The following is a 27,251-nucleotide window of genomic DNA, read 5'->3' as shown; positions in this document are numbered from 1 at the left end:
ACCCCACCTTCTGTGTTGCCAACTTCCAACACAGAGAAGAAGCCTAGACCATCCCCGCACAAAACTTAAACTGAAAATGGGGAATTCTACAGAGAAGAGCTGTGTTAAGAAGTGCCCTCCAACAAGTCTTCCATGTTGAAGTGATAAGCTGAGATTTCTGCACATTTATACACTCAAGAGAAATCACTATATCCTCTTATCTCAATGCTCTTAATATAATTAAGAGCTATTTTTGAAAACAGAAGTGACTATTTTAAAAACTGAACATTACAACTGCTGAACAATCTAAAATCTGCCTTGTCAGACAGCAGAATACCACACAACTAATGCTTAAAGAATGTTTACTTTTCAAGAGTAATGTGCAACACTGTCTCTTTTTGTACTCCATTAGGGCATGTGCTTTTTATTTGTTTTGAAGTTAAGTGTGTGATTCATTATCACTCAGAATCTACTGTGGGAGGGGAAAAAAAGCCAGTCCAGAAGGACAACTACTACTCTTCGGAGTACACATGGCAAAACTGCTTGTTGACTTCAGAAATTAGGGAGCAAAATAGGTGATTATAGACATATTTAGGAGACAGAATGGCTTGTGCTAAAGCAGCAAAAAGAGGTGTAAGATGCATACTTTCAGAACACATCATCAGCTTCTTGCAAATAACAGGATGATTTTTTTTTCATCTGTGTGTCAATCATCTATGAGAAGGGAATTAATACAGTCTACATAGGAAAGACAGAAAGAAAGTGTAAAGAAGCAGCATCTTTTACATATCCTTTCTGTTAGATACACGTATAGTGGCAAGCACGAAACTCAGCCTTTAGTGTTAAGGGCTAAGCATTACAGTTTTCATACAACACAGAAATAGAATTTACCATTTCATCTCTAATGACAGAAATGCCAACTATTTGATCCAAAACTTCTGCTATGAAAGCCTGTACTGGAATCCCATCCTGCAAGGCAAAAGCAACATATGCACATTTCCTATTTCATTAGTAATCTTTATTTTTAATTGTAACTGTGTATTTCACCACATGATCACAGTTAAAATATTTTCCTCCCAGTACACATTCTATACACCATCTCAGTTTAACCACTCTTCCTTAACTCAAGGCGTAATGTTTAAGCAGTGTATGTGGCTGGACTCGACCATGCAGAATTCTACTGGACTAAAGTTTCAGTTAGGATCTAGCTGCTGCAGGAGAGCTATGAGCTCAGTCACTAATTTAGTCCTGTGTGAAGTTCTGATCTTAGGGAAGAATATTAATTAGAACAGATATTTAGTTACATAAAATGGATTTCCCTACAGCTATATGATTCGTAATGGCAGTGTTTGTCTTTTTGGCTATGCAGAATTTTCCATCACACAACAAAAATGCAGATGTTCCCTACTAACTGATGAGTGTCTGTCTGGCCATATTATGGGAAGAAGAAAGAGGCCCCCATACGTGACAAAACACAAGTACATGTTCATCACAGAACCAAATGTGCATGCAAGAAAAAGCAGCAATGCTAATTGGGCTGTGGGTGGCCAAAAAATGCATCCAGCCTGCTTCTGTCCCTGCATTTGAGGAGTCTCCAAAGAAGAGGGTAGTTGGTATAAGGCCACAGGTTAGATACACCCTATACTGACTGTTGGTACTGACTTGAGTACCTATATACTCTCTATATATAGTATACTAGTTTAGAGTAATGTAACAAATTCTGGATGTTTTCACTAGTATTTATCCATTCTCTTGTACATTTATTTGCAAGAAATACTCACTGGATCCCTGCGAGCCAGAATAAATATCTTCAAGTCATTCAATATACTTTCATTCAATCTAAGGGTTTTAACAAGCATCTTGACACCAAGTAGGTCATTGGTTGTTGCCCTTCTTACATTAAATGACCTATTAAAAAAAAAAAAAAAGAAAAAAGAAAAAAAGAGTAAAAGTTAACTCTGTGACAAATTAAAGACAATTCCCATGCTTAAGACATGCCTTTCCACAAGCACCAAACCTGTCTTTTAGAAGGTGAGACTGATTACTATATGACTATTGTTTGAAATCCATATTAACTTATTGTGTGATAAGAGATCACACATCTACCTGAGACAACTGAAGAATGCGGCTTTAAATGCTACTAATCATTCAGTCCTTCTGCACCTACAGCCCATTCCCACAAAGCACTAGCTATGACAGATATCACCTAATCTTTGAACGGAAAAAGAGCCAGCAGAGAAAGAAGGCAAAGAATCTTTAAAAATGAAAGTAGAATCCATAACTGCACACTGACATACATGGGGAAAAAAGAAAAAACAAACACAGAAAGGTAAGAAAAAAAAGAAAAAAGGAGATGGGGGGGGGGAAGAAAAGAGCCAACTGTCATCCTTGGATATGGCACAAAAGAAAGGCAGTAACATCAATTTCTCCAACAAGAACAAATTACTAACATTTGTGCTAGGCCTCTTTTCTTTGAATAGTAATACATGAGGATAAACTTACATGAACAAAATGCCTCTGATAAACATAAGATTGCCAATTAGTAATCACACAACAGTGGTATGCTGTGAAGGTCTCTGTGCAATATATACAGCCAGTAACACGTTAGCTACAGACAAGGATATCCTGGCGCTTAACTAGTTTACACACTCTGTTATAAAACATCTTCCCAGCCGCTAATTATTTAAAAAAATTACTTCAAAGGAGAGTGTATAGCAGCTAAGGAACTCCCTCATATTGTCTGTTAAAGGCATCAACCCTTCCTGGTTAAACAAGGCTTGTATAATACAGACTTACAGAGTGCTGTTCAAGGAACTGAATTACAACTTAATTTCCAAGAACTAAGTTCTTCCACCCAGTTAAACTTGCCATTCATATAGTATAACTTCCATTCCTGTTGTTCTTGCCTTCAATTTAAACTTGTATGTGCTATTCCTCAGCCTAAGTCACAGTCACATTGAGACTGATTTTGTGGAACATGGTATAATGAATAGCACTAGTACCTTAACACAAATACCTGATACATTAAGGGAAATTTCAAAGCTCAATCTCATTGATCATTTTCAACTTGATTATTTGAGTGTTCAAAAGCATACATTTGATTACTAAATTACAAACTAATCCTGAACTTCTAAGTCAGCATCAGCTTAGCTTTCACATTTAACACATTTCCAGTTAATTGCAAGATCAACCAAGTGATGAGGATGATGGTCAGCAAGACTAGCAATATGGTTCACTCTGCAACCCACAAACGTGCTATCTTCCTGCCACTCCACTGAGCCCAGCATTTGAGTTTTTCTCCCCACCCATGTCCAAGTGGAGGCACTTGTGCCAATAATGAACTACATTTTTAATGTAATAAAAACCAGAATATGCAAAAAAATTTGTAACTTAAATAAATAAATAAACAAAACCACCAGATCCAGTGTGAATTAAATAGTAAGAAGGACTATCCAAGGTCTGTGCTCATTTCTCTTCCAGCAATGAATTAACTCATTCTAGATGCCCAATTCCTTTGACTGCTCAGAGACCAGGACGCTATTATTATTATTATGCTTTTTAGTGAAAATTGAGGGAAAGTATCCATTAAGCATTTCAGCCTATGCCTTGTCATCTGTTATTTTTTTCTCCTTCACTGTTAAGTAGCAGACCTATACTTCCATTTGCTGCACTCTTGCTTTTTGTGTACTTAACACTTTTTCTTAGTCCTTTTACAACCTCTACTAATCAGTATATCATTTTGTGCCTGTGCCTCTTCTGATTTTGCCCTTTCATGTCTTCATATTCCCATCTTCTTACCCCTGTTTTTCTTCTATTCCATTTTCTATGACTTCCTTTTCACTCACATGCCTTTCAAAAGCCCTTGGTACAAGTACAATGTATTGATCTTTTACTTCTTTGTATTTTGGTTTTATCTAAGAGAGTATCTGCTGTTGTGCACTTAGTTTTTTGTTCTTCAGAAGTTTTTCCAAAAGCTTCATCGGGTTTCTTCCATAGCTTTTCTGATCCTGAACCTCAATGGAAGGCTATTTTTTCCTTACTCCCCTGCACAGCCACAAGGAGGACTGGAAAATGCTACTAATGACATTATTCTGTTTTCATAGAAGGGGTGGTATCATTTGGAATATGCACAATTTAATCAGAATTGTAAAAGTGTTTTTAAAAACCCTGATAAGTTTAATTTTGACCAGTATCGCAAGAGGACATATGACTACCAGTCCTACTGGTGAATTACTGAACAGCTGTGGCTGAGATTAACAGGAATTACTCCAGTGGCTTTCTCTTCAGCCAGCTGGATTCTTACGGAGTACACAGAAGCCGAATTTCATCCCACGGTAAAAAAGCTTCTACACAGGTCCAACAGTAGCTGGCCAGCTCCTGCACGAGCTATTTGTATACAACCCAAAAGGTGATTAAGTATGCAATTAAAACAGAAGTATTTCTCTGAAAACATGCAGTATTTAGCTACATTAAGACCAATAATAATAATTAAAAAATAATCTCTAACTGCACCATAATTCAAGCTTGGTGTTTGGGCCAGTAGAGGTGTGTTATACAACCAAAGCATTGGAAAATTCATACCACGTAACAGAAGTCATAGCAAGAGAGGTTTCGTGTTCCAATTCACCAGTATTTCAGACTAGAGAAGTATTCAGTGTCTCACAGAAATTGGAAGGTATGAAATAAATGATTCAAAAAAAGAAGTAAGAGATAAATTACATAAAATAGGTACTCAAGAATGAGGTTACTGCTGTGTTCTGCATGTTCCAGAAATGCATTACTGCATTTCTCTCTAGAGAGTTATGCTATGTTTCCAGGAATTAAATCTACACCAGGCTTTCAATTATCAGTGTTACACAACCTGACCCAAGTCCAAAGGGCAAACACTGCACCGTGTTTCTCTATCAGCCTTGGTCCACAGTGAGGTAACTTGAAGCAGCTAATTGCCCATTGTTTATTAAGTTAGCAGTCTATATACAAATTTTAAATGAATCCACTCATTGCAATTTGGTTTTACTTAAAAGAAAATATATATAATGTTGGCAGTCAGAAGAGTGCTTGCTTTTACATGTTTACCTTTTTTTTCCCCCCATTAAAAATCATGTCACTAACTACTTTATTTCACTGAAAAATATAAGGCTATTTCTACATTGTCTAGTATAGTGCTGTGTGGCAATACATTTGAGTAGGTTTAGGATTCACTCCAGAACAGGAAGCAAGACAGCTGCAGCAATGCTGCTGAAGACAAAGTTATTTAGCTTTGTTTCTAACTGCCCCAGGCACAGTTCTGTGCTCTTCAACTATACTGTTTTGAGGGTTCAAGCTACCATTTTTGCAAGATGTTGTGCCATATCGTGTAGAATACCAGCTTAGTCTGAGATAACAAAGGAATACCCATCTGGCGCTAGGTTGAATGATGCAAGTATGTTCCACAGAAGCAGTTCAAAATACATCATTTGTTGTCAAGAGGCACATGACTCACTTGAGCAATCCTGCACGATGGAACACATAAAGCTCATGACCAAGTCTGGAAGTACAGAAAGGGACAACCCGAACAAAACTCTGGATCAGCTGGAACTCTGGTACATGATGTGGCACAAGGATGACACAGAAGTCTTTATCCTGAAAAATATTTGCAGACAATAAAGGCTCTTAGTGATCTCGGCATAAGCTTTGCACAAAAGCTTCTGACTAGAGTGGACAGAAAGCAGAGAAACTGAATGCAGTGCTTACAAAGTACATACACTCCAAGTATTGCTCTCCCAAGATAGCTTGATGCCTGGGCAGCACATAGGAGCTAATGAGCTCAACATTAAGTTGGCTCACAGAAACAGGTCTTTCAGCTCCCATAGTCAAGACTTATGGAGTTAATATCCTGATATTCACTAATGATCCTTTTTTAACACACTATACCCCTCTCCCTTTTCTTCCTCAGTAGAATAGAGTATTTCAGTTGGAAAGGGCCTACAATGATCATCTAGTCCAGCTGCCTAGTAGGAACACCACACCTTTAGGGCTAACCTTTTCCCTTAGAAGGTCTTTTTTTCTACCTCACTATTCTGCAGTAAAATTTCAGGACAGTGCATGTCTGACTGGGATCTTTTGCCTGTTTGCAGCCCAGTGAGATGATCAACTAGAACAGCATGCCCTAAAATCCCGAGCCAGTGTGTATGCACTGCTTGACTTTGCACTGCAGGCACAACAGACTTGATGAACTCAAGTTTGTATATGCACTGTGATGTCCAGCTTGTCCCAAATTTGGCACTGCTGGCATTTATGTGCTACAAGGTGTGTGTGCATACAAAGACACACTGTATTGGCAGTCAATGTAATTGTCTAAAGCCCTGTGCTGTAAAGGTCGCAGAGGTGCAAAGGAGTGCAGGAATCTCAACTGAATGCTCTCAGATGAAAGACAGCATCCTATGGAGATAAAACGGCATGCCACAAATAACTTTTACCCACTCAAACTGTTCAAGCGCTCCATTCCATCAGAGTCTCTCCCATCCCTTTTTATTCAATACATATTTTAAAATAATCTCATTACACACAGGGATATTGAAGAATCCTGAAAATTCAGGAAGACACTTCATGGAGCATGATACATGCTGAGAGACTCCCAAGTGGCATGGATCTAGAAGATAATTAATTGGTTTACTCTGGCCAATTATTCTATAACATTTTTTCAGTAGAAAGATATTATTAGAATCTCGTGTCTCTTCTTCTCTTTAATCACACTATGTGATTAATTTTTCTTACTACACCTGTGATTCCGTCATGACATTTTGTTTCAAGGAGTGACAGGTGCATTGTTGGATGGATAAATTACTTATGAAATTTGAAGTGTTCTCTGTTCACTTTCTATGGGAACCTTCTTTGGTGGTAAGCAGCCTGTCTGAACACGCTGACATTTAGGGCCAAGTCTGTATCTCTAGTCAGCAGGACTGTCTCTAAGGGATGCTACCATGCAGTAATTTGTAGTGTGAATTTACAACACATTGCAGTGTGTATTAAAAATGTCTCAGAAAGGGGACTTTGCTACCTCAGATAAGGATTGATCACAGAGGGCATTACTGTGAAATAGCTACTGCACTATGAATTCACATTCTTATTTGCCACACGTTACTTTTGACCTAAACATAAACCTTCAGTGGCACTGTTAGTGCTACAGATTTCCTTAATACTGCTGTTTTCTAGGCTTTAACTCCACCTACTTTAATGCATTTTCCCTGATATTATTTTAATTTAGGTACTGTCTGGATCTATACACCATTTTAAAGGTGTTTGAAACATTTGCTTTCTAAATCTGTACTTCAGAAAAGTCCCTATGGAATATAAACAAAGGATTTATGTATGCAATATATAAAGTCCAAAAGCAGCCAAAGAGAGGAGTCAAACCCCTCTGGGTAACCCAGCCCAGGGTAACTAGCCATAGCATACTCCTGTGAGTCACTGACTTAGTTGGGCATCATATCTAAATGCTCTGGCTGACAAATGCACTACTGTCCCGTCATGCGTAAAACTTTAAAAAATTAAATATACATACTGGAAAAAGCTTGAAAACATAGTGCAAAAAGTCCAGTGATCTGCAACCAAGAGTAAACATTGTTAAATAAAGCACATATCAGACAGATCCTATACATTTTGGTATTTACATCCCTCTAAGTGCAAGGAACATTGATTCACAGTGCTTATCAGACAATTCAGCATTATTCAATTGCAGATGTTGCATGCTGCACAGCAGTGTTGACTTTTAGTGCCTAAAGCATGATCATTAACAAGAATAACCCAAATGTTTGAAATATCATCAAAACATTCGGCTCTTCATCAAAAGGAAAAAAATATATAATTTACTCCCATGCTGTTGACTCCAACATTTTTCAGAAGCTACTCATGGACTGTCAGAGCAGCATTAGTATATAGCAAACATTAATTGAAGTTACAAACAGTTGTTGCTATGTTCCACAATATTTTCAGCCAGTACCAAGAGTTCTGTCACTATCCACTTGGTAAGCCTATCCAACGTACTTTATCAGACTAACAGGAACATCAATACTTTGAAATTGTTTTTGAACACTTCTTTGCACTTCTCACCTACCGGTTTAGAGTAATTCCACTCTCTTTTCCATGGTGACAGTGAAACGTGAAATGTGACATTTGAGTCTTAAAAAACCATGAGAAATCTAACAAATTCTTCCTGTTTCTTTTATGCGTGAGGACATCAGAGAGCTCTAAACCCAAACAGAGTTGCACTGAAGCTTTATAAAATATTTTTCCACTGTATAAAATGTGTCTTTTGAAGAAATTCAATACAGACATATATTACCTAAAAATGTTGATAAACCCCTTCCTCCCTCCAGACCTGTAATTAAGTTCCCTTTAATTACTTCACCAATAATATTACTGAATGAAAAGAGAAATAATTTCTAATTTGAATGAAATCTTAAAAACACCCTTGTAAATACAGCTCTGGATTGGGGTATTATATGTTCACCTATATAATAAATGACTTGTTAATAGCTAAATGGGGGAAAGGAAAATGCTATTGCAATGTAATTTTTTATTCTCTGGTATCCAGTACCTTCTTGGCAGCAAGGAACAAAAGAATGGAGGTAGGAGATTTTTCAGGGGGCTTAAAAAGTTATCAAATACCTGCAGTAAGCTAGCAATTTAGTTGCTTTGCATTTCATGGTCAATGTGCTAAAAAGCCACGTAACAACTCTAGATATAAAAGATGGAAACATTTAGCAACTTTACTGGGTAACACACGTTCTCCAGTAGTAAACATCCCTTGAAGGCCAAGATGCAATCATACCTACACTTCAATAACGCTACTATTTCTGGAAACATGCTGTGCAAGGTCAGCAGTAACTCCTTCAGGACAAGATTCCGAGATATACTCAGGATTACCTCGTGCCAGCCTTTCAACATATTTACTTGTCTAATGTTTCCATTACAAACAGGTGGATCAAGTAAATGCAAGCTAGTGAAGCATACAAGTAAAATACTTGAAAACACCAAGATCTACAGATTCCTCAGCTCTGAGAAGAGGATCCTGCATGAGTTAATCTTAGCATTCCTTTCTGAAGACCTCCCCTATCTTCTCCACAGATAACCATCTTGGAAACCAAACTGTTCCAGAGATATCTCCAGGGAAAGAAAGAATGGTACTGCAGCACTGAACAATAAACACAGTCAGAGTATCTTGAACAGAAACAACAATGGTACATACAAAGAACAGAATGTCAGAAGGGGGCAAAAAAGTGCTTATCCTAAGCAGGATACTAAAAGCAAAGAACTCAACTAGTCTACAGAGAGATTATATCCCAGCATTGGTATAGAACACTGCTTTGAATTGCTATTTCAGTATAATGGAGTCATTTTAGAACAAGTCCTTGAGCTCAGTGTTATTTTAAAATAGTTATTTTCTTCTCAAATAATTATTTTCCTTGAATTTTATTTTAGACTAGTTTGTAAATTAACTGTTCCGGAATGGACTCCCTGCAGTGCGATTGTTCTATCGCATGTACGTTGATCAGTGTTTCCAAGTATACCACAGACTTCTAGCACTGCATTTCTCTCTCTTCCTAACTTGTCTGAGCTATATGACTCAGTAACTATGTACTAAGAAGGCTATGTGTTAGCTTTGCTTTAGTAACTCAGGGTATTTGCATTTGTAGCAGATTCAGTGTTTAATCCCTTTGATAGGCCCTCTCCTTAATCAAGGAACAGCTTAATAAATAGAATTAGTTTCCAAGTTCTGCTTTTCTTCTTAATGAAGTTTATTCCTAAATTTCCTTGAAGGAGGTAAGTTCAGAAGTTGTCAGTCACCAATGACTACTACTACAAGTAGAAAAACGTTTTTTTAAATAGTTGTCAAACTCGTCATCTAAAAAGTCCTTGCTACTAATACTTTGTGTCTCTAGAAATTACGTTTATGTAAAGTATGGAAGATCTTGGGTGTGCTCAGCCTCCTTCCATCTACACGTTTTATTTTTCTTTCTAGGATCTAATAACAAGAGCAGCGCTCAATAATAATGAGATAGGGCCAATGTTCCTGGAAGGGCTTTGTTGATGTGGTTCAGTATAGGTTCACTCTTCAACAGTGCAGAGAGATTTTGGGGAAAAAAAAGGTCTAAACTACATGTATAGATCTGTTCTACTCTATCTAAGAGCCCAAGGTCAGCAGCAGCAATCATTTTAAGATAAAAAGCCTTTGTCTTCCCCCTGCTGTAGTGGATTCCAGAAAACAGAATCAATTATCTCAGTGACGGGAGACCGAGTATTTAGAAAGGAGAACATTTAACTGCAGAGTTAAAACCAGCTTTATTGCTCCATGATATTAGATGACCAGTACTGTAACATCTCACTCTTGTCACAGTTTGTCAGCTTTGGAATAATGTTTGTTTAGAGGAAGAAGTGGCCTTCTTCCACAATTTCAATTAGCACTTTTCCAAAAAAATATTTAACTTATTGTCCCCACAGTCCTATGAGAGATGGGAATTTGCAGCTAGAGGTTGGAAATTTCAGTAAGTTATTGATGAAGGTAAAAGAAATGGACAAAAAGAGGTCGTAAAAAAATCCAACTTAACTGCAGCAGGTGCTGTCACTGTCAGATTTGTCCTAAAAACGTAGCATTGAAAATTGTTATTAAGATTGGGAAAGCAGTAACTATTAATCCATGCTTACCTAGTTTCATGCTTTTCATCAATACAAAACAGACGGATACAGAAAGCATTTGAAGCTCCTCTGTACTCTGGATGAAAAGTACCTTCTTCAGTCTCAAGATGTGTTGCTGGGGCTTTGAAATCTTTGACATCATCTAATGACAGTTCAGTATGGGAAACAGTAACAGCTCCATCCTTCTGCAATAATAATAGACAAGTGATCACTTAAAACATTTCAGAAACTATTTTCGTTTTTTAATGAAAAGGAGGTCTTGCATCATTCCTATCTTGTAGCATTCCAAGCAGACACATAGAGATGTACTTTATGCCTGTCACATTCTGACAGACACAGAAGTTCAAGGAAGGGTTTGTAATGTGATATCTATCTGTTGCTGAAACACTAGATAAAAATGGCCTTTACAAATGTATACATTCTTGCTGAAGAGCAATACAGTCACAAACGAATAGTTACCATTACAGTCCCCTTGTGAGGCAATAAAATATCTTTCAGAAATGTTTCTATATAAAAAAAAAATTGTTTCCAGATGTATGCTGAAAAGATGCCAAAGTTACCTTAAAGAAAAGGGGATCAATGTAAAGAATATTACGGAAACGGAAATGAACAATAACAGGAAGAGAACCAGAGTAGCTCTGATACAGTACTAAGAGAGAAACTAAAAGACAGATGCAACCATTTAAAACTTCTTTGGATAAATTCTCTGCTGATTTATGCCCCACCAATAGATTTCATAGTGATGGTCTTTTATCAAGTTGAGCTTCACTCAACAGAAGAGGCACAGACAGAACATGTGCCATTTAGCTTTTACAACCTATATTGCTGCTTTTCAGCTTTTGTAGCTTTTAGTCAGTAGCAGACTTTTAGCTCAGTAACAGCCAAGTCAAAATCTCAGGACTCACAGATCTTCAGAGTAAGATGACTCTTACCCTGTCTGTTACAGGAATGCTTTCTCCACATCTGCAGAGAAGCCCATTCAAACCAGTGCTTCCACGTGCCTTTACTCAGCAGCAGACCGCACAAGCAGGCCCCCACCCTTTCCTCCTGTCAGTGCCACTGTATTCCCACCCCTATGCTGTCTGGCTGTTCGCATGGAACTGGATGGGAAAACTCATCCAATTATTAACTCTCCCCCTCCATCCAGATCCTAGCTAAAGCAGCTCCTGATCTACGCACAGGAGCAGATGTAAGTATGGGCCCATGCAGAGGACAGTGCAGAAGTGGAAAAAAGCATTGCTTTTCCTAGTAGCCTCCACTTTTGCCTTATACTAGCTTTTAAAGTTATCAGCATTGCTGTGTACAGTGCTATTACCTGCACAGCTGCATCCTGATCTTGAACATGGTCAAAGTTTTGAGATGAAACAGACTTTGTTTCTTCACTAGTTTGGTTGCTTTTATATTTATCTGAGTAATGAAAAAGAATAAACGCATCAGGCTTAAAAATGCAAGCTTAACCTGCAGAATCACAGCAATAACTAGAGTGTGCCAGACTACTGCAAGGTTTTACTTATTTTTAACAACCACAGTTAAAACAGACCCTCCTACCATTACTGGGCTAGAACTTCATTAGACTATTTGATTCCAAAGCAAAAAAAACCAACAGAGAATTGGTTGCAAAATAATCGAGTGAGCAAGACACAGTTTGGAAGCAATTCCTAACTTGTGTGTTATATGTAATATAATACATGTAATAAACAATATATGTTTACCCTATTTGAAGAGAAAAATACGAGTCACTGTATTAACTGGTATCTTAAATCCTGTGCCTGTTGCCAACTTGTTTTTCACAAAAATGAACAAGGGCTCTCGATTCTCAGAGTAATTCTAAAAGAACGGAAATTTAGAACAAATCCTAGTCAAGCCAGAACACTTACCGGTGCAAGCAGAAACAAGAAACAGGGATTTAAATCTTCTCAGCTTCTCAGCTGCTAAAACTAACTAGCTCTCTAAACACCATTTTGCTACTTATAAAAGGTGGCTGCTCTTCCATCAATCTTTGTCTGTTTGTCTGTTTCCTCCTTTTCCTCTGATCTAAGAATTTCTCTCCTCTGCTGCTTTGTTTGGATGCTGAAGTAACTGCTTCAAAGCTCTCTGTCAACCATTGCAATTTTGCGTGTGTGTATGTGTGCATGCACAAGATTGTTTAGCCAAAAAAAGACACCTGTTGAAGCACACACAATACCCACAGTAGTAGTGACCACTGGCTTTGGTAAGCTTTTAGACAGCAGCAGCATAAAAAAGAATAAAAAAGCTCCATGAAAAGGAAAGGCACTTTACAATCAAACTAACAGAAACCAAGTTTAAATCTGCTTGACAGATCATCCTACCATCCTTGGTAACACTATAGTAATATTCTCATCTGAGTAACACTCCAACCTGAGTAATAATATTTTTGTGGGAAAACAGGTAACTAAGATGATAGGATGAATTACTTGTAGCCATCTAATGAATAAATATTTAAACACTGACTGCTGTGATACATACATATATGATGCAAGATATATTTTTTTTTTAATATACATGTATACACACAGTACCTCTAGTCAAGTGCTTAAGGCAATTAAAGCATTTATATGTTAGGGAGTTTATTTAAATGGCACTTTTTTTTTTTTTTCTATTCAATCCCCTCGCCAGAGCTAAATCCACAGTGGATATTTAAAATATTAAGAAACCATAATAAAAACATCTAAAGACAATTTGGAACATAGATGAATTATGTTTGATTTCAATTACCTAGCTATTTTTTAAGATAGATTTTAGCAGCTTTATACACACACAACTCTACAGAACTCCACTGACACCTGACATGAGCACAACAGAACAAACTATGAACTTTTATAACATCACCATGCTTGCTAGAAAGCAGGCAATCACCAGCCCAGATGTTACACCCTCTGGGGAAAGCAGTTCCTAAATATGTATGGTGATGGGTTAATTTCTTTAAAGTCAGTGGAAGGTGAGGGCATTCAGAATGAGAGATCATCCAGTAATACATCATCAACGTGACATTTAAAGTTAATGTTATGGACCAAAATTATTTTAGTCTTCAACTTGGAAGAGAAACACTGACATACTAGTGAATCTTACATATTGCTCTAAATAACCACCAAAATTACTACAGCAAAGTTTTAGCTGCCCTATTTTTAGCCCCTGTACCACTCAGTACAGTAGTTCCACTCCTTAAATTGTCACTTCCCTAAATTTACAGATACGTTCACAGTTTGGTTTTACATGTAAAAATAAAGACTGAAAATAAATTTTAACTACTAAACTCGAGGTGTAGTATTACTTCGGCAGAAAACACATCAGGCCAGGATGCCCCTGCATTTGAAAGCTCCAGCAACATGGAAGTCCACGTTTCCAGGAGGAAAAAAACAAACTCAGAAAACCCAACACAACAGAAGTCTTCACTCCTCTCTGAACTTTACTTTGGGGAAACCTATCTAAGCTATATTCACCAACATAAGCATTTCTTCATACAGTAATGAGATTTTATATTTTTTTTTCAAGAAATACCTCAAAGGTTTGAAATGCTTTAGCCAAAAGCATTTTTAAATATCTGTTATCTGAAAATCTGTTTCTCTGTTACCAGAAAAGAATGCAGACGCAATGTGCAGGGCAAGAAGGAACACAGGGGTTAGAAATCATGGTTTCTCCAGGGGTATCACAGATGTGAGACTTCACAGAAGTGATCATATGTCATCTTGATTAACCCAGCTACATTTCTCATGATAAACAGCCTTGCAGGTGTCAGAAGTTAATTAGTACAAGTCTCTTGTTGTCATGTAAATATTGATATGTTGTTTCTGACTTTATACTAAAATGAAATCCCTTAATGGCTCCACCATCCACTACTGTCAAATGTAACTGCATCACTATTTACATATATGTTGCACACAAGTGACTGGGAAGTACATATTGTTGCATTAGAAGTAAGGAACACGCACAAAGAGAAAATTAAAATAATTCAGTGATTGCTGGGTCGTTAGCAGAGGTAACAGTCAGCAGGATCAAGAAGGCAGTTCACCATGAAGCCTGATGAAAAGCACTTGAATCATTCCCACTGCATCATGTTTTCTAGCTACTAATTCATGACACCATATAGAGTAACAACCAAATTACTGTAATTACCCTGAAATGTAAGTGGCATATCAATATTGTGTTAAAGACAGATTTTTGTAGTCTTTCATTATTATTCAGTATTACATTTTGAAAGGAAAAACAGTATCAACCTGTGGTCTGCACTCACAAGCTAAAGAGCTTGAAAAAATACCTTTGTTATTTTTTTAAAGAGGCAACATGAATTACTCTACAAAGTAATGCAACTTGCATTTTAAATTCTCAGCCTTCGAATTCCTTAAAAGAAAGTCCACAGCCTCTGTTGATGTAAGGCTTCTAGCGAACCTTCACATCAAGGGCCAGTTTGGCACCAAATTTCTAGTACAGTAGCCTGCAGAAATGATGCAATTGTTAAAACAGTGTTTATATAATCGTGCATGTGTTATGCAACGTAATCAAACATAAACTATACGTGACTGACACTATAATAAATTTCAAGGATACAGGTTAGCCCTTATATTGGAAAGGCTTAACGATGGACTACCAGCATGCAACTCTTATATGGGCTCTACGTTTACCAGAAAAACCCAAAACAAACCAAACAAGGTAATTACCTTTTCAAGTTACATGTTATTGTAAAAAGCAAAAGTCAGAGAGGAGAGGAACTGTGCTTATGAGTTGGTTGGGGTTCTTTTGCTGTAAACTTTATTAAAACTGGGCTTTTTTATTCCCTTTCTTAATTAAAAAAAAAAAAAAAGAAGAAACGAACATTACTGCTTTTCCTAGAAGTTTTCATGAATGAATACTGAAATGAATTTTGAGTTACATCGCATGCAATAATGAAACCCAGATCATTCAGATGGAAAGGGCTTTTCATTCAAACTGCTCAAAAAATGTGAATTTTTTGTTTAGTCCTAAGTCAGACGTGTAATAAGCAGTAAAAAGAAAAGCTGTTTATCAAATATCTATCATATACAGCATGTATTTTCAATAAACCATAACAAATTTCTGTAACTTGTGACAAGCTAAGGCCTTATTGAAGTGCTATTAGAAACTAGAGTAAAAAATAGCATACATTTGATTTTTTTTCCCCTTCTTTTCTTTCTCCATTCTTTGAATTCAGCTACCAGAGCCTTTAGTTTCATCTGCCTCTTCTTGGCCATGCTGGGCAGGTATAAATAACTTATGTTTCAGGACAAGCAACACTTCTTAAAGCATTAATTGTTTGTTTATATTTGAAAACATGCAAAACTACAATAACTTTAATTCTTATTCACTAATAACAGAATTAATATTCCCAAGCAGTGCATAGCCATGAGCTAACTCTAATTTTACTATGAAATTTCTAGTAGCCCTTTCTCTAGGAATAATATCAAGAGTCAGGCTCTTAGCTTACATACTCAAATTTCTTCTCAGGTATCCCAGACCATCAGTGATTTCTACTCATGCTATCTGAAAAAGCCCACGAACAATTCTCTTTCCCCAGAGCTGCCCCTGTCATTCCAATACCTTTTAAATACCTTGCCTGAAGAAAACATAACAGGATTGCAAACTAGTATCAACCATCAAAACTAACATAGCTTTTAAAAAGAGGAAAAGAGACAGATAAACACGAGACTGCTAACTATGCTGCTAAATAAATTTCTGAAAAGCACTCAGATGCTAGATTGATGACAGTCAATAGAACCTGAATAGTTGTTTACGCTGTTTTCACATTTAGAACAAATCTCAGGTTTCCTAAATGTCAAAAAAAAAATGTGTAACAGCAGTACTGTTAAAACCTATAACCACACCTATTAAGAAAGGGCTTAGCATCACAGAATTTGCCACAAAGTATGGGCCTACAGCTTGCAGCCCCTGGACAAGGAAAGCACACAGAAGTGTCTAAGGGTTTTACCAGAACCAGGTAATGGTCACAGAATGGTTAAGATTGGAAGGGACCACAGGAGTTCATCTCATCTGAGCCCTCTGCTCAAGCAGGGTAACCTACAGCAGGCTGCCCAGGACTGCATTCCAACTAGTTTTCAAAGAGACTACCATGAGTGATCTTTCTTTTTTCCTCCCTCAGTCTCAAGTTTCCACATATGTCTGTCACCTATTTTGAAATAATGCTCCAGGAGCACAGAATGATACAGGAGGAGATAGCTGGCTTACTTCAGCTCTTATTTGCAAGATGCTTCTTTGCAGGGGAAGGGAAATCCACAGGAGCAGCTATAAAGACGTTTTTGCTTTCCCTTTTCTGTTTGGTGACTTGTCAGCAATGAGGTACCAGCTGGTGACTGCTCTGTAGCTCCCTAGTTGCCTTTTTTGCCTGCTGCTTTGTGTTCAGACAAGCAGATACATAACAACGTAATGGTAATTTTTATAATTCTGTTACTGATAATTAGTAGATAGCAAAATGTTTCCCCCCTGCACAAAAAGCCCTTTGACACTGAAAAATAAATATGACAGCTGTAAATCATTTACACCACACTTCTGTTCCACAATCAGGTGACATATTCATGTTACTGTTTTTTATCATTTGCAGTAAGGTGGTTTGTAGAGGTGCTGTTATATCATGCCCAATATAAAAACAGAATAGACAGTCCCTGATATCCCCAAATTTTTTAACCTACAAGACAGCACACAGTAAGCAAAGAGGGCAGAAGTGGACCTCAAGGAAGTAACACGCCACAAGTGAACGGGACAACATAACAGCCACAGTTAACCAGCTGCTTCACTACTGATGGACATTAGAACCAGATTTCAAAATTAAGTCTTGAATTATTAGCACATCTGCAAATAACAGATAGAAAATATACCTGATGCTTTAGCTTTCCAGAACTTGAAACCTAGGTTTATCCCATACCTGCTATAGAGCAGTTCCTCATGTACTACAATCACTTCTGAATCAGAGACCAGGGCTATCAAAATTTCTCTCCTGAATTAAAAAACACCAGGCAACGATCTCCAAAACACATACATTAATTGTGTTTTCTTGCTAGTAAACCTCTATCCTCTGCCATCCTTTTGCAAAACCTACTCAGAAGCTAGAAATAAATGCACCTTGAATCACCTAGCATTTTAGAATACAGGTACCTTCTTGAATGCTTGGCTTCTGTGGCATTTTGAGGATATCTTCAGGATGTGGTTTACACAGTCCGTGGAAAGGCCCCAAATCAAAACACTCTTGAAACAGGGAAACATTTACTTGAGAACATACGCTCATGAATCCTACTGCAGTGCCACCATCCTGAAATATAAAAGTGATGTAAAAGTTGAGCATGTTACTTTAGGTCAGGACAAAAAAATCAAACAGAAATTTATGAAACATAGAAGTTACAGTGCTCTATCTCTGGCTGTGCATAATATAGGAACCATTCCAGCAGAAGTTAAAGATTATTTTTTTTCTTCTCATAATGTGTATTAGGACTTCTATATTAGATGTTACAATACTTCTGTTAGCTGTACTTGTGAGAGCATTAGGATTGTACATATGGACCAAATAATGACCTATTGATTCAATAAAGCATCTGTTATAGTAAATAAAAAGCATATACCTTTTAACTACATACCTCCAAAAAGGTATAATTTTTCCTTAACTTAAAGTGCAGCTGGAGTAAAATCTGGATTTAGTTAGCCATAATGGTTAACTAATTACTGGACACTGTTTTGCAAATAAAATTTACAGCAATTATCAGCACTATATATTTTCAAGTTGTAAAAAAAATAAATCTAAGAACTACTCTTTAAAAAAAGATAATAAAATGCCCTGGCAAGCGTGAAAATTACAAGCTCACTACAATGCTGAAATGACAAGTTATTCTCTGTTTGAGTATGACTAAAAGTTTCCAGACAGTTGCAGTCTTCAGAAAGAAATATACCCTTAAAAAATGAGAACTGGTATGCTACATGTTTTCTGGCTTTAAGCTGAGTCTAGAAGGAAGCTCTTCAACTTTTAGTACTATATGCAACTTTCTGGTGAAACACACATAATCAAAATTTTTATTTTCCTTTAATACACATTATGAAAGCCTCCTTTGTAAACATAATGAAAACTCAGTGGCTGGATTTGTATAGCTGTTTTATCAGGCCATCAGCAATTCAACAAAAATAAAAAAAAAAGTTTAATTTTTTTCCCCCCTCAAACAACAGGTGATTGTTTGTTTGCCTTGTTTGCGTAACTGAACAAAAGCCGGGTCGCTGCAGTTGTCTGGCTGCTATGCAATTTTAGGCCCAAGGCTCAGCAGAGACTGATTAACCAATCCATCTACCATATGTGCAAAAAGAGGTTGCCAGCTTCATTCTCTGCAGGGAAAATTGACATCTATCTTGGTTCGCATGGAGGTGTCTTTCCAATCTGCAGCAGCAGCGGCAAGTGTAAACTATGAGGGCCTGAAACACCTTTTGCTGGTATACTGAGCTATAAACGTACAATTGAAATGTATTATTTATAAAGATAGCTGTTTGTAATGTGCTATTACACTAATGGTTTATTGTTTCCCATTTGGCTTCCAATGGTAGTGATTACATGTTACGGTTTTATAAAATCATTTAATATAGAAAGCAGACTTCTGGAATTAAGTAGGTTATGTTGCCTATCAGCTTACAATACCACGCACTATTACTAACACATGAAAACTCTAACAGGAATTTTCAGCAGGATAACTATTACCACCTCTTTCTTATTTAAATTAATTCCTGGGTTTCTGTCTTCAGTTCGGCAAAAAACTGACTGCCTGAGCCAGGAGGTGGAAAATATCTACAGCATTTTTAACTGTGAAAGTATTACTGGCTACTAGTTTTCACATGCAGTATTAATTTTCACTGGGAATGAAAATTGGTCATCCATAATGCAAATGCCTAAAATGGCAACATGATTTCTTCCAAGATGGTCTGTTCAATCACTTGAAAAGAATCTACATAATTAGTGGGGATTGCTGTTTCACTTACTTAACAAGAGATATCACTCCCAAAGACAGAAGAGACATAAAATAGGTGGCGGAAGGCACTGTGAGTGTGCAGGTCATGAATTCTACCTTCCAAAAGTGAGTTTGTTCATTTTATTTGCTGAGCTGCAGCATGAGCTGCCGCTCACATATGACATCACTAATGTTATGATTAGAAAAATCCAGAGCTCATGGCAGACTGACCTCACAAACAACAGCCTGATTTTCTTCATCTTGACATTCTATGAGATCAGCAAGGAAATATTCACTGTAGGTTTCTTTCAGAGTCTCACTCTGATGTGTCCAGATTGGCATGAGATCGTCATAATCTTCCACCCTACAAAAAAAGAGATCAGGTATGTCCTAAAGCTCTGCCATTGATAGGCCCTGATACCACCATTCTACTTCATTAGCATATTGACAAATATTGCAAATGACTGATCCAAAGCCTCCACCCACAAATAAATAATTTCATCTAGGACATGTCCCCAGCACACACTAAGCTGGGAGCCTCAGCACCAGAGAAGAGACAGAACCACTTCCAAAAGCCAGCACAACCCACCTAAGATCTGAATCGGCCAATGGAGATGATTATCTTTCCCCTAACAAAATACGAGGGCAGCCCAGCTCAAAATTCTCTTGCCTAAAGCATGTCAGGCCAGGTGGACCTGGGCTTTAGGCCTCATTTAAAATAATTATATTCAGTGAGCCCAATCATCAGTTGGTCAGAGTTGGCAGAGATCTCAAAAAGCAACCCCAGTGCAATTTAGAAAATCAGTTCTTTTAAAAAAAGAAAATAGTGCCTTCCTGTATGGGAGAAACAGTGCTGAGTATTGGCTAGATGACTGTTATTACACACAGCAGTATGGGAGTCACCTGGCAGAAATCGAGCCATTATGCCTTTGTAAGGTCAAGTTAATGCTCCACCATTGAAAAAGATACAAAGGCCAAAGTGCAATTTTCTATCCCCCTGCCTCATGAAAGGCTTTCTGCATAGGTGGGAACCTGCCGCATCCAGGCTTTAACTGCCTCTGCTACTCCAGCCTGCTCTCCATGCTGCTGGCGCAGAAGCTGCCTGAGCTTATTTCCAGCAGTCCAGGTTTCAGTGTTAAGACTCATACAGGCCCCATGCTGCAGGGATCTTTATTTAAATAGGCAACAGAATCTCTCCCATTAAAGCACTTAAAAAAAAAAAAAAAAAAAAGGGTCATTCTTAACCAGGATCAATGTCTTAACAAGTTTCAGCGCTTTTACCAATGCAGCAAAGGAATTCATGTGCTGTGACCATGACATAAAGGCTGATGGCAAACCAGCTCTAGCACATAACTGCTTTCAATAAGAAGATGAAACCACTTTTTTCTTTATCTGTAAAAAATGCAAGAATTAAATCATCCAACCAACAATTCTGCAACTAAAAAAGTGGTGAGAAAAGTGGGGCTGTGATGGTCTGGCAGAAGGAGTTATTTTTATTGCCAGACAGTGAGCCAAGAAAACCCTTTCTCCTCAGGGATGTAAGTAGAATGCTACTGAACATGCTTTTGGTTATCTCAGCGATCACTCGCACAAGCACACAAGGAGAAAGACAAGCCTCACAGAACAAGTCCCCAGAGGAGTGTGTGGTCGAGGGAGGGTTCCTCCCCCTCTGCTCTGCCCTGGTGAGGCCGCATCTGGAGCAATGGGCCCAGTGCTGAGCCCCCCAGTAAAAGGACAGGGAACTATCGGAGAGGGTCCAGCCGAGGCTACAAAAATGATTAGAAAAAATCATTAGAGGACAGGAGCAACTCCCTCATGAGGAAAGGCTGAAAGAGCTGGGCCTGTTCAGCATGGAGAAGAAAAGGCTGAGAGCGGATCATACCAATGCCTACAAATACCTTAAGGGCAAGTGTCAGGACGATGGGGCCAGGCTCTTTACAGTGGTGCCCAGTGACAGGGCAAGGGGCAACGGGCACACACAGGGAGCTCCATCTGCACGTGAGGAAAAACCTGTGAGGGCGACAGAGCCCTGGCACAGGCTGCCTGGGGAGCAGGCTGCCCAGCCTCCTCTGGAGACACTGAAACCCTGCCTGGATGCTGCGGGCTCCAGGAGCGCCTGCTTTAGCGGGGGGGCTGGACCGGGTGATCACCAGGGGTCCCTTCCCACCCCAAACAGTCTGGGATTAAGGAATTAAATCGAAAAGAGTAAACAATGCACTTCAAACACAGGAACACGTTCATGCTCACTGAAAGCAGCAGAGACCACCGGATTCGGCTTCTCTGAAGCAAGAGGCTGCCCCCTCCCCCACAGAGCGCTCCGGAGACTAAGGGGGCGGGAGCGTCGCGCCGCGCCCAGCACCTGCCCTCCGGCAAATGGCGGCCGGCGCCCTCCCCTTGGGCACCCACCGCCTCGGCTGCAGCGCCTGTGAGACTGAGCGCGACCTTTCCTGCAGCCTGTCAGGCCTCTCTGCTCACCGCTGGCTGCGGCCGGCACTCTTAGCAGCAGGCGGCTCCGCCCGCCGGGTCCTCGCCGCCGCGGACCGGGGCTGCCGCTCCCGCCGGCGGGCCTCTGCTGCCCTCCAGCGGCCGCCGGCCCCGCCCTCGCCGCGGCGGCGCGCGGAGCCAGGCTGCCGGGGAGCCCGCGGCGAGGAGCGCCGAGCCCCGGGCCGGCCGCCGGGATGCGCCCGCCTTCCTCAGCAGCGCCCTGTCCCTTCAAAGCGGTACGTGCTGTAGAAAGGCATCTCCCAAGGGTTCAGGAAAAGTTTTGCTTCAGGCTCCTATTGCTCCAGTTCGCATGTGCTGGTACGTAAATGCTTGTAACCCACCCTGTGGAACCCTCAGTGCTGCATGTGCAGCAGCTCAGACAAAGCCAACTGAGTCTCATTTCCACTCTTGACGTGTTTCTGGATTCGGAGGAAGCCTTAAAGTTAATATAACTGGGCCAAAAATCTTATTTCCAATTTTATCAGACATGGTCTGAGTTTCTAAGTACTGACTGACTCTAGCGTAAAACTGAAGGATAATTTAGGTGGTACCGAGATGGTTATTGCTGCTCCTACACACCGGTGACCCTCTGTGTAAGATTACCTTTCTACTAGGGGCCAGTGACCCCTTCTATTTTGACATTGTTTCTGCTTTTTTTATTCTCCCGTCATCTGTCTGAGTGCTCCCTTCTTACCCCTGCTGCTCCCGCTGCTCAGCGCAGCCTGGAGACAGGGCGGCTGCACACACCTTACTAACCTCCCTTTTAGTAGGGTGAAGAAATCCTTTGCTTGTGACATTTGGAGCGTCCCACCTCACAGTACTAGCCTATCTGCCAAGAGTTTTAAATCATTTAATACTTTCTCTGAAGGGCAGTCACCAGATTCTTTCATACTTTTTTTAAGAAAGCCACCTTGAGAAACCAGTAGAGAGGAATATTATCAGTGCCTACTCAACACTGAAAACGGGTGACAAATTTCCAAGCCCCACACTACTTCATTCTTTTTCACTGTTAAGTAAGAATCTTCACTGTAATAAATTATTTCCAAAAGGAAAAGGTACAGAAAATGTAACACACCATCTGTTACTTCTCTGTAGAATTAACTCAAAAGATGCAACCAAAATGAAGCTCCAAGAACAATGAAACCCTGAAAAAATTTATAATCATTCACATTCTTTGTATCTCAAAGCAAAATAGTAGTCTTCCTCTTCTTCACAGGCAGTATCTCAAGGGAAAAGCTGCAGTAAGGCTTTCTAGTATTAGAACTTCACTACTTCAACACGATTCACTAGTACAACAAATCTGACAATATGTTATAAAACTTCAAACAAACCAATTTAGGAGTAAAGGAATGAGACTGTACTCTAACTGAAACCTGTTGTTTCGCTGCAGTAGATAATATACACACCACTTCTAAACCGAATGTTTTGCCAATTGCTCCCTGCTCTGTAAAACACAAGACACAAGGCCACACATCAAGATGCAGATGGCAATTTTGCCAGCTTGTGGTATGTGGAGACTAACATCATCACAGTCAATAAGGCTCCACATAAGCCCATTCATCTCCCTGCATGCTAGAAACTGTAGGAAAAGAGCTATTTTTTTTCCCTATTTTTAGTATCTTCCACCAGCTCCATAGCCTTTTAAAAAATACCAAAACCAAAAAAAAACCCCAAACACAATAGCTTTAACATAAAAATACTACAAAATTCCTACACTGTGAAAACAAGCGCAATAAAGGCATTTCACAGAGCTGCAAACTTGTGAGCCCTTATGTATATGGTACAAAACCAAGAAAAGGCAAGATCTAAATGAGAGATCGGCAAGAAACTTAAATATAAAAGCTTAGTGGGCTGTATTCTGGCACACTACAGATTTCTTTCATGTTATAAAGGTCAGATGGAAAATAACTTAAAAATTAATGGTCAAGCAGAGTATCAGTTTACAGCTCCTTCCCCCCACACCTCTGCCATAGGCAAGGGACAAGGGAACAGAGATTACCCTAATCTCCTATCATTGACCCAGAACATGTTGCTAGGCAGGTGGCTGGGGACAACTTTCATAGATAAGTCTCTACAGGGCTCTGCTGAACGTTACTATGGATGCCAGTGAAGTACAAAGGTGAATACAGAGGAAAAGGAAAGGCAAAGCATCTACTGCAAACAGACTTTACCTTACTCACAGAATCTACTGATAGACAATATTAAAGTATGACTTTTATATCACCAGATACTATGTAATTTAAGAGAAAAAACAGTTTCCTGGTTAGTTTTCTATTAACAAAACCCCTAAAGTAAATAATTTTTATTATTCATAACATAGTACAGAAATCCCAGGCAAGATGGTATCTCTTATGTGGACTGCTGCTGTGGCCTACGTGACGTTTCCAGTCATGTCAAAAATGTTTCTATTGATAATATCCAGTGGCCATCAAAAGAAAGAATACAATTCAAATTAAATAAAAGACAAACATAATAGTTGGAACCAAGACATATGGAGAAACTTTAAATCCTCAGGAATTAATTCACCTACTGATAACTTCTCAGTATTAAGGTCCATTCACTTACTGATAGACTGAAGGGAAATACTCATAAAAAGCCTAAAAATTGTACATCAAGTTATCATGCAAATAATTTTGTAATATATTGAAATATCCAGACCAATAGCAGGATGGTGTGACGTGGTCAAGGTCAGGCCTCAGTCCTTTGGCTTAAAATGCTCAAAAGTCAAGCAACAGGATATTGCGGACATTGACTAAAACTATAGGATAAAGCACGCAACCCGCAGGTTTGTTTCAGGCCTATTTGGTAAAATTCAGTATGTGTAAAACATTTCTCAGACAGGCTTCTCTCGGAATCCAGTCTAAGATGTCAACATGAATTAACCCATAAGCAAACAGGTGTGGATTTACCAGGCGGAGTGATATGCGTAATATGGAATTACCATCTGCTAGCACTGGTCAATATGGACCCCCCCACACACATCGATATCATATGATATAGTGTCCTAGGGATGCGTTTGTCCCTAAACTTCAGTTTCCACTACAAGGACCAGAAATGCTAATGTAGTCATAATCCCACTACATAACCACACAGCGATACTTATATTTAGAGAAAAAAAAAAAGAAAAAAAAAGAAAAAAACTCCAGAATTAATCAGGATCAAATAAAGTTATGTTCTGGTTTTGGATGGGACAGTTAATTTTCTTCCTAGTAGCTGGTCAAGGGCTATATCTTGGATTTGTGCTGGAAACAGTGTTGGTAACACAGAGATGTTTTACTTACTGCTGAGCGCTGCTTACACAGCATTAAGGCTTTTTTGCCTCTCACACCAACCCACCAACAGCAGGCTGGCAGGCACAAGGACTTGGGAGGGGACACTACTGGGACAGCTGACCCCATCTGACCTGAGGGATATTCCATACCATATGACATCATGCTTGACATATAAAGCTGAAGGAAGAAGGAAGGGGGGTGACGTTGTTAGTGATGGCAGTTGTCTTCCCAAGTTACCGTTACACATGACGGAGCCCTGCTTTCCTGGGGATGGCCGAGCACCTGCCTGCCCATGGCATGTGGTGAATGAATTCCTTGTTTTGCTTCGCTTGCATGCACAGCTTTTGCTTTACCTATTAAACTGTCTTTATCTCAACCCATGAGTTTTCTTTTAGTCTTCCAATTCTCTCCCCCATCCCACTGCGGGGAGGGAGTGCACAGCTGCGTGGGCATAGTTGCTGGCCAGGATTAAACCACAACAAATTATTACTTCCCAAAATATTACCCTACAGTAACTCTTCCCACTATGAAAATGAGTGAAAACAAGTGAACCAAAAGGCAATAGATACTAGTTATATTTCAACCACACTAAAGGGAAGCCTCTACACAGCAATGCCAGGATCTATAGTCAGGAACCTACACAGAAAAACATAAGGCCCTTTGTGTCAGAAACTCTGCATTTCTTATTTACTGTACACAATGCTGGCACAAGCACAGAAAGCTGTGATTTGGCACAGGCGGCAGAATTCAAATGGCAGGAGAGAACAAGAGTAGTAATAGTCAACGTACAGGTAGACATCAATAAGCAAGGCTGCTAAAGAAACTTGAGTTTCTGCATGGCGTACACCACAGGAAGCTGAGCAGATTGGAACAAAAAGAAATAATCCAGTCTAATGATATTTAGGACTTGAATCCCCAAAAAAGAGCAAGGCTGTGTTAAAGGCACGTTGCATGAGCGTATCAGAGTCTCTGCTCCAAACTGTGTCCATTGAAACAGACAGCAAGATGGATGGAAAAAAGCATTACCCTGTTATCTTCATAAGCTCTCTCAGCAACACCAAGGCAGCCTGCTCCCCTGAAACACAACGGGAGTGAGCATATGATGTGCTTATTCAGAAAAGACTACATAAGACAAAAGAGGATTACTCTCCGTGTCTGAAGGACTACTGGAACTAGGGATTCTCTGCTCTTGTTTAATTGTTTTAGATAACTGGCCTTCCTATTCAGACTTTGTTCAACTTGTCAGAATATGACATAACAAGAGAAAATTAAAAGTAAGTTGGAGGGTGCTCCAAGAGATCTGGAAACCACATGCACTAACTGAAACAGTGATGCAATTCTGCCAGCATATTCACAGAATAAACATCACTGACAAAAAATATGTTCTTTCTAGATGGCAAACTACCTTTGCAAATAATACAATTGATTTTATGATGAAGTAGAACAGAAACAGCATAATCCTAGAACTACTTAATTAGGCTGTCAAGGAAAATCACAGCAGTTTAACTAAGATACTGATGCTGTAAACCAAAAAAGAAAATTCTCCAAATTAACCCAGCCACATCTGCTCACAGGAGGGAGAAACTGCATTACCTTGCTTTGCGAACATACAGCTGTGGGTGATACCGATGTCTGGGGCACACAAGCAAGGTAAAGTTTGCATCCACTACTGAACCTGGAGTGGTCATCATCTTTTCAAAGACATTTCCCATGTCTGGCTCTGTGAAAGACAAAAATCTGATAGGAGCTACAAACAAACTTCATTATGTAAGCTTTTAAATTATCAGCAAAATTGTTTGAGGAAAATGGGATTTTTGAACTTAAACCACAGGTGGCATAATGCTCTAAGTTATTTAAGTTAAGCAATGAAGCTGAA

The 27,251-nt window shown here is 39.1% G+C and overlaps 1 protein-coding gene across 1 annotated transcript in view; it reads right to left on the bottom strand.

Moving 5' to 3' along the window:
* Positions 1 to 27,251, bottom strand: part of CFAP61 (cilia and flagella associated protein 61) — a 116,070-nt gene that overhangs the window by 80,645 nt on the left and 8,174 nt on the right. Inside the window, 9 exon segments of the mRNA XM_037405413.1 lie at positions 871 to 948; positions 1,761 to 1,887; positions 5,462 to 5,601; positions 7,523 to 7,562; positions 10,666 to 10,841; positions 11,972 to 12,063; positions 17,797 to 17,950; positions 19,851 to 19,983; positions 26,969 to 27,095. Of these exon segments, the coding sequence (XP_037261310.1) occupies positions 871 to 948; positions 1,761 to 1,887; positions 5,462 to 5,601; positions 7,523 to 7,562; positions 10,666 to 10,841; positions 11,972 to 12,063; positions 17,797 to 17,950; positions 19,851 to 19,983; positions 26,969 to 27,095 (1,067 nt within the window).

This window comes from Falco rusticolus, chromosome 12, assembly GCF_015220075.1.
Source record: "Falco rusticolus isolate bFalRus1 chromosome 12, bFalRus1.pri, whole genome shotgun sequence".
NCBI lineage: Eukaryota > Metazoa > Chordata > Aves > Falconiformes > Falconidae > Falco > Falco rusticolus.
Note: the sequence above shows the minus strand (reverse complement) of the source record. Positions and strands in the feature narration are given on the sequence as shown.